Genomic DNA, 16,537 nt, shown 5'->3' on the forward strand with positions numbered 1-16,537 from the left:
AGTCCTGGGACGGAGCCCGGCAGCTGGAAGGCCTCGCTGCCGCGCGCCCCGCCTGGGGGTTCGAGGTCGGGCCGGAGGGGGCGCGCGCGCGCGGCGCTTTCCTTCAGACCCCTCCGCCAGGGGCCCCGCGGGACGGAAAGACGGGCGCAGTGTCGCCTGCGACCCGCTTTGTGTCTCGGGCGGGTATGGCGCTGCTCGTTTTCGATGCACGATCGGCATGCCCGTCTTTGCCTGGAAGTTCCCGAGATTGCCCTCCGCCGTGGCAAGTTCCCGGAACGGTGCGACTCTCCCTTTCTGTTTCCTCCTAGGGGCACTATGAACGGAGAGGAGCAGTTTGTAAACATTGATTTGAATGATGACAACGTTTGCAGTGTGTGTAAGCTGGGAACCGACCAAGAGACGCTCTCCTTCTGCCACATTTGTTTCGAGCTAAATATTGAGGGTAAGGACACAGCATAGTTCTTGATTTTTTTTTTTTTTAATGGCAAAAACTCGACACAGCTATGCCGTGCTGGCTGCAGGGTACAATTAAAATGTCTTGAATGGTTGGAAATTGTGCTGAGCGTGGAGAGATCGTGAAAAATGAGGATTTCTGGAGATGAAGCTGCAGTGAATACAGTGTTGAGTTTAAGAGAAATCTTTTTTTTTTTAAACACCCACAGTACTAACCCAGTTTTTGCTACTACTGTAGAAGTGAAGTATGAGTGTTGACTGGTCAACATGTTTCCTGGTTTGAGAGGTCACTAGATTGCCAGATTTTAACAGATAGGTGTTTTTCATATTAAGAAGTAACTTGGTGGTTTGTGTGGATGGGCGATGCCATTGTATTCCTTCGGGCCTATCACCCAATTACTTGAGTGAGGGTAGCCTCTGCTCTTCCCACCAATAAATACTGTCTTAGTATCTGGAAAAATGTTTTAAAATTTTTAGATAACCTTTGGTCAGTAGTTTTTAAAGACTAAAAAGGTTTTTGAATTTTTTAAATGGTATCTCTAAGAGAGATGAAGAAAACTCAAAATATTTTAAAAAGTCTTACTGAATGTATTGTGGGTTGGGATGCAGTTGCTGTGTCTGATTATCAGTAGTTTGTTTCCAAGAAACAAAACGTGTGGAATATGTTTTCTTAATCTTGATGTTGTCATATGAAAACTCTGACTTAAGATATTTATGAGTTACACTAAAAGGAAACTCAATATTTTTGAAAAAAAAAACTTTGCCTGTATTTTGAATTTTGAATTGTAACATAGAGTAGAGAGACTTTATTAGACCTTTCAATTTTGAACAGTTTCAAAATAGCATTTTCTTTTCCCTAGATTATATATTTTTAAATGTTCATGATATTTATTTTTTCTATTTACTAAGTAGGGATATGAAATGTTCTTATAGTTTTTAAAAAAAGCTTTAGGATTATATACCCTGAATTTCCTGTTAGGACTTGTTATTCAGAAATTATCGTCACTGAATAGTGTGTGATGGAAGATTGTGGATTTCCTGTGGGTTGCATGGAATACTTGTGACTTTGGCTTTAATAAATGTACCGATTATAACTAATTTCAAAAGGATGACTTAGCCAGAATGATGATACGCTCCTGTAATCCCAGCTACTTGAGAGGCTGAGGTGGGAGGATTGCTTGAGCCTAGGAGTTCAAGTCCAGCCTGGGCAACATAGCAAGACCTTGTCTCTACAAAAAGAATAACTTAAAAGTATGATTCTAGCCGGGCTCGGTGGCTCAACCTGTAATCCCGCGCCTTGGGAGGCTGAGGTGAGTGGATTGCCTGAGCCCGTGGGTTCGAGACCCGCCTGGGCAGCGAGACCTCATCTTACAATAAATCAAAAAAAATCAGCCAGGCGTGGTAGCGCATGCCTGTAATTCCGGCTACTCGGAAGGCTGAGGCAGAAGGATCGCCGGAGCCCAGCAGGTCGAGGCTGCGGTGGCTGGGAGCGGCCACTGCACTCCAGTCTGGGAGACAGAGTGAGACTCCAACTCAAAAAAAAAAGTATGATTCTTCTGTATGTAAATTACTGTCCTTAATCATGCTAGAGTGAAAGCTCTAAACTTACATTCTTTGGAAATAGAGGCTCTATGCATATTCTGATACATTGTAGAATTTTAATTCTACAGTGCAAAGACATTAGAAATTATCCAGTCCAAACCGTGTATTTTATGTTTAAGGAAACAGGGCCAGGCTCCTCAGAGTTGCTGTAGTAGTGATGGCAGGCGGTTGTTACGTGCCAGGTACTGTGTGCTAAGCCCCAAGCCCCTTATGTGGATTATCTTAGTTGGCTCGAAATAGCTCTGGGATGACGACTATCATTATCCATTTTAAATGTGGTAGAACTGAACCTTGGAGATCTAAGAAATGCACTTTGAAGTCATACTGCTAATAATTGATAGTCCCAGGCTTTGAAGCCTAGCAATCTCATTCTAGTATATGTGACCTTAATTCCATCGATCTGCTGTCAATAGTTATTTTAATTGATAGGACTGATGTTAGAGACCTTTTCTCCTGACTCCTGCTTGGTTGTCTTTACTGTTAGTCAGCCAACTTTTTCTAACCAGTGCTTCCTGCTTCATTAGTGGAAGTCATGCAGTGATAGATTCTTTTTACAGAAACTTAAATTTTTATAAAATCATTTTTCTAGTTTTTTAAAATATATCTTTTAAACTAGTTCTCAATCATGATATAGAGAATATACAAACATTCTTCTGCTTAAACGTATTAGCTCTGGCAGTATCTCTAACGTTGCGTAAGTCCTGTGTTTTCGAAATATTACTTGTCTTCAATTTAAACAACAATTTCCAATTTGAATTACAATTATTTCATTTAATACTCTACGTATACTTAAGGTTTTTTATATTAAAATGCCAATTTAACCTCTGGGGAAAATAATTTCTTCTCAATTTATCTGGTGTCAGTTATCAGCTCTCATACATTTTCATTTTTACTACAATGAGGAGCTAGTGTGTTACAACCATTTGTATAATTTAATATTAAAAGATTATCATAGTGTTGGAATTACAGACTGAGCCACCTAATGTGACGTAGAAAAGAGGAAAATGAGTACCCTGAATTCCACAAAACTTCAGTTTTTATATTAGTATACATGTCTTTAAAATTCAGTGGGAAAAAAGTAATAATAAAATAATCACATGCCAGAAGAATAACAAGGTATATTCTTTGTCTATGTCAGTAATCCTTTTAAAAACTTTTCACTACCAAATTCCCAGCACAATGCCAGTCAATAGACTAGAAGGTAAGAGGGACTTTTTTTTTCCCCAAGCTGCTACTCACAGCAACAAAAATGCATTGACTGAAGAGGGACTTTTAAAAAATGACATTTAAAGCCGGGCTCGGTGGCTCAGCCTGTAATCCCGCGCCTTTGGGAGGCTGAGGTGAGTGGATTGCCTGAGCCCGCGGGTTTGAGACCCGCCTGGGCAGCGAGACCTCATCTCTACAATAAATCAAAACATCAGCCGGGCGTGGTAGCGCTTGCCTATAATTCTGGCTACTTGGAAGGCTGAGGTGGAAGGATCGCTGGAGCCCAGCAGGTCGAGGCTGCGGTGGCCGGGAGCGGCCACTGCACTCCAGTCTGGGCGACAGAGTGAGACTCCAACTCAAAAAAAAAAAAACAAAAAAAAAATGGCATTTAACTTTATGAGTTTTGGTATAATTTTTTTGTGTTCTGGTAATCTTGATGTTATCCAATTTCTTAGCTTAGATTGCTAAATTCACTTTAAAGCCCTCTACTTTTTTCTGAGAGGAGAAAAATATGCCTTCTTACTAGTAAATTCTCTTGAGGAATAATAACAAACAGGCTAGTTTTGAGTCTACACATTTGTAGTAAACAAAAATAATACATACTTTTTGGATTGTTGCTTACATCAAATCAGCACTGGGCTCCTTAATCAACTGGCCTCTTGTTTAAAGGCTGTTTAAAATGAAGGCAAGGGAAGAAAGACAAATAACAAAAGACAATCTAATCTTGTTGGACAGATTTTGTATTCTGGACATGGCTCCCAGTTGGCTTTTTCTGTAACTTTACAATAATTAAAAGGAAAGGGGTGCCTAGTTCATTGTGCCGAAATCTCTAAGAATATTTAATGACCAAATCACCATTATTCCCTAAGCTATTGAGGCAGAGAGGAAGGCGGCCTAGGATGGTTAGGATCCAGTAACGAAACTCAACTATGATGTAACAAAGACAGAAATGAGACTTGAGAAGAAATCCAGGGCTCCAGACAGTTACTTCAAGCTATTTGTTTTCATTTTATGCCAAAATACTGTGCAGCCAATTTTTAGAGCATTTCTCCCTGCCTTTAATAGTGAAACTTGCTTCCTTTTCTATAAGACAAAACCTTTTTTCTTCAAAACTTGCTTAGCTTATAATAACTTAGATTTTTTTGTTTGTTTTTTGTAAATAGATGAAGTTTTGCTATGTTGCCCTTCAAACTCCTGGGCTCAAGCAACCCTCCCACCTCAGCCTCACAAGTAGCTGGGATTACTTGTGTCACCTTGCACCCTGCTAAAATTTTTTTTTTTTTTTAAATAAGACTAGCCCTGATCCTACATCCCACATCCAAAATCTGCAACTTTTTGAGCACTGACATGACGCTCAAAAGAAATGCTCATTGGAACATTTTGGAGTTCAGATTTTTGGATTTGGGATACTCAGCCAGTAATAATACAAACATTTAGAACACTCTGGTCTCAAGCATTTGGGATAAGGGGTATTCAGTCTGTACCAAGCAAAGTTTTCTGTGTGAGTTTATCTTGATAGTTGATAGTTCTGGGATAGTCCATCTCTGTGTAGTCCATCTTGGACTTCTTTCCCCTATAATTAGTTGTTCTTTCCAGGAACCTTTCTCAAACAGACTCAGTTTCAGCTGTTGATAATCTTTCCTGCAAGAACAATCTGTAGGTATTTTCTCTTTGTTAAGTCATTGGTGAATCCAATGCCCACTTTTAATGTTACTGTTTCTTGACTCTGTCTTTGCCCAAAAAATATTCATATAGTGTCAGTAGTTGGGGCCGATTGGAATCTCAGTATTAAATCTTTAGTTTGGGAGTTGGAACTGGTCACTTATTGTTTGAGATTTATCACTCATTGTGTGTCCTGTATCTGACACACCATCTTTTCAATTAAATGAAGAGAACCTACTACTTGTGTTAGGGAAGTTATAAACTGCCAACTCAATCTGGCAGTAGCCTTCTTCTCTTGTTTCCTGGCCCTTAATGGTAAATATCACATACTAACTAAAAGTTGCACTTTTGAGTATAAAACCTAATGTGACTTTTTTTGTTGTTTTTCCCCCGGAGTCAAAGTCTCATTTCATCTCCCAAGTGGAGTGCAGTGGCACGCTCACAGCCACTCCAGCATCGACCTGCTGGGTTCCTGCAATTCTTCCACCTCAGCCTTCCAAGTAGCCAGAACCACAGGCATGCACTACCACGCCTGGCTAATTTTTGATTTATTGTAGTGACGAGGTCTCGCCAAGTTGCCCGGGCTGGTCTCAAACCCCGGGCTCAGGCAGTCCACTCACCTCAGCCTCCCAGGGTGCTGGGATTACAGGCTGAGCCACCAAGCCCGGCCAATTTCTACCTTCATTACCTTTATAGGGAAGATTGTTTTTCTATAGCTAAACACATCTGCTACTGCTCCACATTTGCTCTGGTGATTAAACATATGGGCCAGGTCTTGAATTTTGACCTTGCCATTTACTAGTTGGTGTTTCCTTGAGATACCTAAGTTAATACTGTCGTACTGGTTCCCAAATGCTACCGGTAGGAACAGCTTCATGTTTTTACTTCTTAATTTTGAAATTATTGTGCCGGAATCTGATTCAGAAGGCTTAACTCCAGTTGTTGCCATTGGATCCAGGAAGAATATTTGGCAGGATAAGCAATGGAGCAAACATAATTTTGTTTGCTTTTGTTGCTCAGAATGAAGCTGCTGAGTAATTGAAGGATAGTGATTAGGATCACAGGTCCCTAAGTCTTTGCCTTTGAGATTCAGAAACACTAGGTGAGGATACATACTACAGAGCCACACTGACTGAATTAAAATTCCTGTTTACTGTGTGACCCTGGGCACATTACTTATATGCATTATTATTATTCTGTCACTTTGGCCAGAGGTATATGCCCATCTAAGTTTTCAATAGGAAGTGATTAAAATTTACTTTGTCCTATTTAGTGAATGTCTTTTGCTAAAATGCCTGTAGAGATAAATAGGCAGATTGGAAACCCTTATAAACCCTTCATAAACTTTTTTTTTTTTTTTGAGTGGGAGTCTCACTCTCTCCCAGGCTGCAGTGCAGTGGCATGCTCACAGCCACCGCAGCCTCAATCTGCCGGGCTCAGGTGATCCTTTCGTTTCAGCCTTCCAGATAGCTGGTACCACAAGTGTGTGCTGCCACACCCAGCTAATTTTTTTGATTTATTGTAGAGACGAGGTCTTACCATGTTGCCCAGGCTGGTATCGAATTCATGGGCTCAGGCATTCCTCTTGCCTCAGTCTCCCAAGGTTCTGGGATTACAGGCGTGAGCCACCATGCCCAACTTTATTTTAAAATATAATTGAGCATTTATTGTAGCTAACATTTATAGAGATCTCCCGTCAGAACTAATAAGTAACATCCCCATTCATATGTGACGAAACAAAGGCACTGAAATCAAGTAAAGTTGCTGTAAAGCCACATGGATAGTAAGAGACACAGATGGGTCCAAATCTAGGTTCCTGATGTTAGAACTTGTATAACTAACCTCTGTGGGAAATGGGCATATCTTTGTTAGACCTTCCCCAGCTTTACATTGTTTATATTCTAGACCACTCACTCCCTCTATAGTGGCAGCACTCACTCACTGGTTTTCCCACTGCCTCTAATTAGTCCTAGCAGTCTTCTTCGTTTTTTTCCTAAATAATGCTGATGTGTTCTGTCCTAGGCCAGCCCTGTTCACTCCCCTTGGTCTTTCATGACCTTGTGTATGCTGATAAGTAGCACATCTCCTACTTTCCTGCCTTCTTCCCCCCCTCCTCTCCTTCCCTTTCTTCAGGCTGTACATATATATATGTGACTCATTGTAGACATCTTCACTTGTATAACCCGTGTATACATTGAACTGCACGTCTGAAGCTAAACTATTATTCTTCCCACCCCGTATCTCACTTCAGAAAGAAAAAAATAAGTAAGTGAATTTCTTTCACCACTCCACTCCTCCCCCCAAAAATCCCTACAACCAAAAATATGGGATTTGAAAGTGCATTAAGGAGACAGCAAAGATCTGCATGCTTAGCTAAAATATATGCAAAGGAACTCCACAAAAAGAATCTGCCTGTGCTAATTCTTAAAAAGTTACTTTCTCAAAGCAGCCTTCCTGCTCTTTACAGCTCCTTTTTCCTCAACCACTACCCAACCCTAATATTCTTTTCTTCAGAGCACTTGTTACAATTTATAACTATAGTAATTTGCCGTATGTTTGTTTAATGCACTTTCCCCCATCACTTGTAATTCTCTAAGGCCATGGATTAGAGTCTGTTTTATTTAAGTTTGTTTTTTTTTCCTTTGAACTTACCCACAATAAAATTCTTCTGCTATTTTTCTGCCCATCCACAGATTTTCATGAGATTTTTCTGGAGTTTATTAAAATTTTTATAAATCTCACTAATAGTAGAAGAGCTTTGTTTCATAGTCAAAAGAATAATACACTATAGTCAGTAATACAGTGATATCTGATGATCTTATTTGATCAGGAGAATAAAAAACATTTTGCCCCAAATACAAAGCAAATGATATTGACAGGTCTGTGTTTATAAAGGAAGTTTCTAGATTCATTTTACACACTGTAACTCTATTTCTAGACACTGCAACAGAGTATATGCTCATAAGGATGATCCTGAGTATTTTTTAAGTCATTAATAAAAATGTCTTCTAAGCCAGTGATTTGAAGTGGAAAACAAGTCCAATACACAACCTACAATATCCTATTAATTAGAATATCATAATTATAAATAAAAAGGCTTTACTAGAATATATAAAAATAGCATCCCCATATTCTGACAAAGATGAAAACAGATGTTTATGAGATATATGGAAGCAAATTAAATCTAGATTGAAAGTCTTGAATACTTAGGTCAAAATTATTCTTAGTAATACAGATTTCATGGTTGAAGTAATTTATAATAACTGTTACTGGCAAGTTGATAAAGAGAAACCTGCTGCCCAGAAATAAAAGTTAATTTTTCTGTTACATGTAAATAATAATGACCGGTGAAGAAGGAAGACAAAGATAGATTTACCTCTATTCTAGAGGAAGTGAAATATCCCTCTCTAGTTGGGAAAAGCCAGTCCAACTTTTGCTCAGTAAATATTTAAGAGATTTATGGTATTAGATAAGTCTCTTATTTAGATAATAGTTGGGTATCATTGTCAAATATTGTGCACATTACATCATTATTTTATGCTTAATGCAACTATATGAGGTAGCTGCTGTGTTATCCAAATTTGATGAATAAGGAAAATGAGTAGAGAATCTGGGTAATTAGTCCCAAATCACACAGCTTAGAACTTCAAACCCAAGCTTTCTGAATCTAAAACTCAAGTGCCTAAATAATTTCTGCTTCTGTAGGAAGTTACGTGGACTCTTAGGAATTCGGGCGCTATTAAGTAACTTTTAGGCAATATTAGAAATTAAACATCCTAAGAGATGCTTAATTTTTCAATAGTTTCTACCTATGATATCACTGAGTGAGCACACAGTGAAATATCCAAAAATGTTTCTTTCTGGTGACCTAAAAGAGTGAGATGATGCTCTCTTTTATATAGATTGTAATCTAAACAAACAAGAACCTGCCGAGATAATACAGTTTTGAGAACTCTTAAACTGGATTGATGATGATCAGAGAGATGGGGGGCTGGGAAGATGAAGGACACACCCAAGACAGCCTGTTTCTGGTCCTTACCCAGAATGGTCAAGGAAGTTGAGTGTAGACTGACATTTGCCATGAAACCATGCAGATGTCAGCTAGTAGTGAGGTAATGGTTCTAACACTGCTTTCTGTCTTTCTAATTATCCAAATAATGTAACTAGTATACTTATCCTGTGTAGTCTTTCTCCCAGAAGAGGGAATAGGATTATGAGTGAATGAAAGCAGACAGTGCTGCACAAGTAAGGATATCGGCCCTGAGCCTGAAATCCATCTCCTTTCTGCTTGTCAACCTCAATAGCTGATCCTGGGACAACTTGAGAGAGAAGAAATGGAGTGTTTATACAGAGGCTTCTAGTTTCTGAATTTTAGAAGATAATGAGCATTAAACTTATATCAATAGAACATTGTAGAAATATTTAGAATATAGTTAGAAATATTGTCCACATGTTGACACTTCACGAATTTTTTTAAACTTCAGAAAAATTTTCCAATGTTTATTACTGAATATACTATAAAGACAAAACAGCTATATTTGTATAGCACTTCAGAGGTTAGAAGGTGATTTTACTACTATACTCTTCACATTATTATATAGAAAATGAACATTAAATGAATTTCAAATAAGGTAATATGTGAAAAGTGCATAAATGGTTGAAATCAAAGTATGTTAGTAAAGTTGCAGAGTTATTAAAATGTTACCAACCATAGTTCTAGTTAGAGCGGATTTTTTTGTTTGTTTGTTTTTTTGAGTTGGAGTCTCACTCTCGCCCAGACTGGAGTGCAGTGGCCGCTCTCGGCCACCGCAGCCTTGACCTGCTGGGCTCCAGCGATCCTTCTATCTCAGCCTTCCGAGTAGCCGGAATTACAGGTGCACGCTACCACGCCCAGCTAATTTTTTGATTTATTGTTGAGATGAGGTCTCGTCTGCCCAGGCGGGTCTCGAACCCGCAGGCTCAGGCAGTCCACTCACCTCAGCCTCCCAAAGGCGTGGGATTACAGGCTGAGCCACCAAGCCAGCTAAGTGGATTTAAATTATTCTAATTCAATGTGGCACACTATTTGGAAGGAATTTGATAAGGGAGTAAACCCATTAAACACTGATCTTTAGATTTATCATTTTAACAAGGGACCAGTGTCTGGTTTACAAATAATTTTAAACTACTGTATTTCTGGTGACTCTTTGCTATTGCTGTCACAACTGTATAACAGTAAGGCAGAATAATAATTTGTGTACCCATTAATGTTAATCTCGAGAGCTATATGGTTGAGTTCATCATAATTTGAAACACATTTGTTCAGTAAGTATTAATTGAGCAACTGCTATGTGTCAGAAATTGTTCTGATAGTTGGAGATGAGGCAGATAACCAACAAATATAAATCTGCCGTCATGAGACTTACTTGAGAGGAGGAAAAAGACAATAGAAAAAATAAATTATTTTTTCTAATAAATTATATTAGAAGGTAATACAAGATTATTTGCCATTATGAAGTATAATAGACAATAAAAGCACCTTCTAATTTCTTAAAGTGCTATACAAATATACTTTGATGTTTAAATATCTAAAACTCATGATGACTGGGATAATATCTACCATGAATTTAATGAACAATAATTGCTAATCTATTTTGAAAACAGAGCCTATATGTTGAGGAAATTTGGTTGTGTTTTTTGTAGGGATAGTATTTCAGAAATAACAGAATACTCTTCTATTCACACTTTGTATTGCTATCTTAATAATATAAAAGAGAATCTTTAGCGTCTTTAAATATTTTGGACAATGAAAAATATTTTAAATTTCTTATATTCTTAAAACATTGCTTCTTAGTATTTACCCTGAGAACATTTCTATTATGTATAATTAAAGTATCCTTTATAATTTTGACCATGTTAATTTGGCAAAACAGGTGATTTTCAGTTCATTATGATCAACCTTTTAGCTGTATTTCTACTACAAAGTAGAATAAATACAGTGTAGATAAAATATGATTCCTACATATCAGAACGTTCTCCAGAAAAGTCAGCTTTAAGTTACCAGCATATTTATGAACGAAATGTATTAGATAAATATCAGTCATAGTATCTAGGGAAAGAAATTAAAAACTCATAATTGAGACTGAATATGAAAGTCTAATTTCATGCTTCTTCAGCCTCTGCCTTTTCTACCTCCCACTCTTCTGAGTTTATCTATTTACCCTCTCCTCCATTTGTTTTACTTTCTACTGACTCACCAGCTTGCCAGCCTACAGTTAACTTCTGCATAACCTGGCAGATTGACCAAAAGAATGATTGGAGTAGCAGAAATACTCATGTCTCCTGTATTTAAAAGAAAGGGAAAAAACCTTTTCTCTCCTTCCCTTAAAACACAGTTCTTGAAAGAGTATTAATTCAGGGTCTCTTCTTTCTCTTCTCCCACTTGTTCTTCAACCCCTTCTAATTTGCCAGCCTCTTTTGCTTTCACCAGTGAACTCCTGGCTATCAATGCAATATACAGTTTCATGTCCTTGCACTTTTCAAAGTCTGACTTAAAATTTCCCTCTTTCTTGAAATTGAAATGCTCAACTCCCTGGATCCTGGCCTCTTATTCCACCCACTTTTTTTTCATTTTCTGAGGTTCATTACCTACTATAGGTCACCCTTGGAATTCTGTTTTTGTCTGTCTGCTCATACTGCACTTATGTGTTTGTTTTGTTTTGTTTTGTTTTCTACCATGGCTTCTATACCACTGTAAGCTGGTAAAGTAGCTGGAACTCCACAAACTTACCTCACCAGCCCAAAACTTTATTCTAAGGACCAGACTTATCTATCCTACCTTCTGGAGCTCCCTTTGTATATATTCTACAGGTGTATTCAGCTTAAGTTTCTTGAACTAAGTTTGTCTCCTTCCATGTGCATATGCATTTTCTATTTCCTTCACCCTTAGTTCACAGGAACTCCAGGCTCCATCTCCTAGAGATTTTGATTGACTGACTGGAGGTCCAGGGTTGAGTCTAGCAATTTGCCTTTTTTACAGGAATTCCGGTTGACTCTTATGCAGGTGATCCAAGAACCAGGTCGTTAGGGAGTTGTCATATGGAGCTGTGTAGGTGCAGTGATGAGTTAGGACTGGAACTAGCCTAAGCTCTACTGTGTGCCCTGTCAGGGATGGTTTTCCAGTTTGCAAAGGCAGATCGGGCTGTGGGCTGTCAGCAGGTGTGTCACCCTCAATACTGTCCTCCCACCCACCATCGTCTGTCTCTCAGTCCTGCTGATTCTCCATTCTAGTCGCTACTTGTCATTTTCTCTGCTATGCCTTAGTCCAGGCTATTATTTCTTCTTACCTATGTTACTTAAACCCTCTCCCCCAGCCCTACTCCACACTTTCAGCTCTTCTTCCTCAGGACCACCAGAAGGGTCATTAAAGTATATCTGATCGTGCCATTCATTTTCTTATAACTCTTGGATGAATTTCTGCCATTTTGTTCTAGTTAGGCATGTAAGACGTCTCATGCCCAGGTACCTGTTTATCTGGCCCCTTTCATCTTTTATTACCCCCAGGGCACTCTGCCAGTCATGACCTTCCTCCCTTAGTTCCTCCCGTTCTTTCTGTATCCCTTCTTTGCTCTTGCTTATCTAGTGCTGTCTGTCCTGAACATCATTTACTTTTCTTCCTTTTAGATGCGACTGCCTGACTTTTGGAGTACATAATAAATAACATTATTGCTAATGTAACAAGATGGGGCAACAGGGTGAGGACAATGATCAATATAGGAACTCTGTATAAATACAGGAAAATGTAACATGTGATGCAAATGTTAGTATTTAAATTGAAATATTAGAGGGTTTTATTTTCATCTGAAAAAAATGAGATACTGCTGAAGATATTGCTGTGATTGATTTGTATGTTATGCAGCTTCTCCATTAACAATGATTTAGTGTTCTGTGTACATTGAGGAGGTTGGAAATTATCCTGAATTGACCTTTTTGCGGTGTGGTTTTCAGTGGGGTTTTCTGCGCTAGCTTCCTTTATTTCTTCACGTAGCTGCTGTTACCAAATCCTTTCACCACAGTTGTTTTGTTTTCTTTGTTTTTCTTCAATCAGTGATATAGATTCTGCTTATTTTAAAGATATCCCTCCACTCCCTTTGCAGTCTTTGGTTCTTCAACAAGGATCACCAGACAAAAGTCTACTGTGGTTGTGATTTTACTTTGGGGGAAGGGAGTTACTTCCATTTTAGTATTAACTACTTTTCTTTGCTAGATACATCATTAGCCTAAGAAAATCCTTTTTTTTTAATTGGAAAATATAATTTATTTAGAAAGTAAATTGGAGAAAGAGAGAGAGGTGATTCACCTCCCCAGGGTAGGGGAGGGGGTCAAAGCTTAGGAAAACATGGCCCAGCCAGAACTCAGCATGGCAGGGCCAAGGCTTAACAAAAGAATGGCCCAGAAGATTCTTACCATCTAAAAAAAAAAGAAAATCAGAATTTTAGAATGCTTTGGGACTGCATATCTTTTACTGTTTTAGTATCTTAATCTTTTTTAATTCACTTAGTTCATTAGAACATGCAGTATAATACCTGAAATCTAATTTGTCTTAGACTAAAGAACATTATATTCTTTCCCAAATTAAAATATATTTCTTTACAAGGATTTTGTTTAATGTTTTCAATTTTTATTACTTAAAAGGATAAAAGATTTTGTTTTTCCCAAAATAAAGTGTTTTTTTCAATGAAAAATATATTATGCCTATTATAAGAAAAATCAGAATACAGGAAGCAAAAAGATGTTTAAGATTCATAATTCCACCTGTTACTAATCTCTTAATATTTTTTGGTGTGTTATTCTAAATCTTCTGCAGTAGGGCATGTGGTGACAGGGTAAATGTGTTTTTAAAATATTTTTGTGTTTAAACAATTTGTGTTTAAAAAATGAAATCAAGGCCAGGCACCGTAGCACACACCTGTAATCTCAGCCCTTTGGAAGGCTGAAGTGGGAGGATTGCTTGAGCCCAGGAATTGGAGACCAGCCTGGGCAATATAGCAAGACCTAGTCTCTATAAAATATTTATCAACCAGGTGTGGTAGCTCATGCCTAATCCCAGCACTTGGGGAGGCGGAGGTGAGAGAATTGCCTAAGCCCAGGGGTTCGAGATCAGCCTGGGCAACTTGGCGAGACCTCTTCTCTTTAAAAAAAAAAAATTACCTAGCCATGGTGGCAGGTGCCTATAGTCCCAGCTACTTGGGAGGCTGAACCTAGGAGTTCAAGGATGTAGTGAGCTGTGATCATGCCCTGCACTGGATGTGGTGGTTCACACCTATAATCCCAGCACTTTGAGAAGTGAAGGCAGGGGATTTCTTGAGCACAAGACCAGCCTGGGCAGTATAGCAAGACCCCATCTCTACGAAAAAAAAAAAAAGATTAGCCAGGTGTGGTGGCACACGCCTGTAGTCTTAACTACTCTGGAGACTGAGGAAGGAGGATTGCTTGAGCCCAGCAGTGAATGGTGATTGTGCCACTGCACTCCAGCCTGGGCAACAGAGTGAGACCTGTTCTTAAAAATATGTGTAAAAATAAAAGATGAAGTCAGGTTATACACATGATGTAGCAACCAACATTTTTATGTAAAAAAACTTTTGGTTTCGTTACGGAAAAATTTTATCATGTCTTAATTTTCTAACCCCTTTTTCTAAATCAAGGCTATTTCTACTGTTGAGTCACTATGATGCAATTATGACAGATAGCCCCAGTATTTAAGGATAGTAACTCTAACTTGAGATAGAATTCATATAAGTAAATTAATATAAATAAATATGTTGTTACCCTAACAATAGTTTCCTATCCTTGTCTATGTGTATAGTAGTATCATTAAGAGAAATGCTGGTAGGGATATGATTGAAGTATAGATCAGCTAAGATGTATATTGGTATAATACCACGTATTTGTAGTTCACATTGTTTTGAAATCTAATCTCTTACATCTTATAGCATTCTGTGATATAATCAGTTATTTTTGGTTTTCAGCTTTAGTTTTTTCTTATCAAATAGTTGGTTAGTTGCAGTGATTGTTTCTCAAGTCAACCTTAATTTTTACTGTTTATTACCTCTAGTGGTAATTGAATTTAAAATGCCTCAAATTCATTAGCTGGTATATCTTTATTTTTTTAATGCTGTTATAAAACATTTATTTAAGGAATAGTTAACTAGAATTTTAGAATCATTGATTCAGATATATGCAAAGAAGTTGAGTTGAAAAACTGATGTTTTATATATAGTTGTAGGTCAGCTTTTCGTTTTATTTTTCTTATTTGTAAGAAAATAGATCAGTTTCTTAACAGGGCAGATAGCAGTTTAGGAGACGAAGTACAAAGAGATTGAGTTATCATATTTCTTGCCTTCAGACCCTAAATTTGCTTTGTCATGATGGTATGCCCCCATTCGTCTGGTTATTTTGATGAAGGCTTTTTTTTAAAGGCAATTTTTTGTTTGAGTAACATTTATCTTAAAAACCTAACATTAAGAAACTTGTGTTGCCGGGCTCGGTGACTCAGCCTGTAATCCCAGCGCTTTGGGAGTCTGAGGCAAGTGAATTGCCTGAGTCCATGGGTTCGAGACCCACCCAGGCAACTTGGCAAGACCTCATCTCTACAATAAATAAAAAATAAACTGAGCGTGGTAGCGCGCGCTTGTAGTTCCTGGCTACTTGGAAGGCTGAGGCAGAAGGATCGCTGGAGCCCAGCGAGTCAAGGCTGCGGTGGCCGGGAGCATGCCACTGCACTCCAATCTGGGTGACAGAGTGAGACTCCAACTCCAAAAAAAAAAAAAAGAAACATTTGTTTTTGTTTTGCTGGAAGTTGATGTCTTCATATATGCTGTGTGTAGGTGGATATTTAGAACTGATAGCTCAATCATATTATAGTTAAGTGGCTTTTTAGGAGTCTGTTATGACAATTTCATGCACAAACTTTTTTTTAGAATACATGTCAGTGCTTTCAGTTAAAGCCCTTTAGGGGAAAATGGAACTAGTGGAGGGTTAGAGGGCTGCTTGGGTCAATTGGATTCTTGGCTTTAAACTTTATAATGTAACTTTAATTGGTTGCACCAACTTAAAAATTATAGTTTAAATTTTATAGTTTAAATAAACTTTAAATATAGTTTAAAGTTTATAGTTTAAATTAAATTATAATGTATTATAAAAACAAATTTAACTCTTTATATTGTGCTACCGTGAGCTTAATATCCCATATTAATACGTTAGCAAGGTTTCAAAAGGATTGATGCTTGGTTCTATCCATGTTCTCTTTCCAAGTGTCCTTTTGCTTAGTCAGCTGTGGACAAGCTGCCCAGTCCAATTCAGTAGCCTAACCTTAGTGTGTTCATTTAAATCAGAATTAATTACAATTAAGTTAAAACTTTAGATCTTCAGTCATACTAGCTGCATTTCAAATGCTCAATAGTCACTTGTAGCTACCATATTAGATAGCTCAGATATAGAACCTGTCCGTTGTCATAGAAAGTGCTATTGGGCATTGCTGTTAAAAGGCAGGTAACTAAATTAGGGAGTAGAATTGAGTGTGGGTTGCTTTTTTTGGTACCCTTTTAGCAGTAAACAGTTGTTATGTAGGTGTGTT

General features: G+C 38.0%; 1 protein-coding gene across 3 annotated transcripts in view; it reads left to right on the plus strand.

Moving 5' to 3' along the window:
• The first annotated feature begins 271 nt into the window (after window positions 1-271).
• CUNH21orf91 (chromosome unknown C21orf91 homolog) overlaps window positions 272-16,537 on the plus strand; it is a 29,194-nt gene continuing 12,928 nt past the window's right edge. For all 3 annotated transcript variants that reach the window (XM_008072837.2, XM_008072836.2, XM_008072838.2), the window contains exon 1: window positions 272-442. In XM_008072837.2, the coding sequence (XP_008071028.1) occupies window positions 316-442 (127 nt within the window). In that variant the 5' untranslated portion in view covers window positions 272-315. The remainder of the gene's footprint in view (window positions 443-16,537) is intronic.

Source organism: Carlito syrichta, unplaced genomic scaffold, assembly GCF_000164805.1.
Source record: "Carlito syrichta isolate Samal-C Ts95f unplaced genomic scaffold, Tarsius_syrichta-2.0.1 Scaffold315466, whole genome shotgun sequence".
In the NCBI taxonomy this organism is placed as follows: Eukaryota; Metazoa; Chordata; class Mammalia; order Primates; family Tarsiidae; genus Carlito; species Carlito syrichta.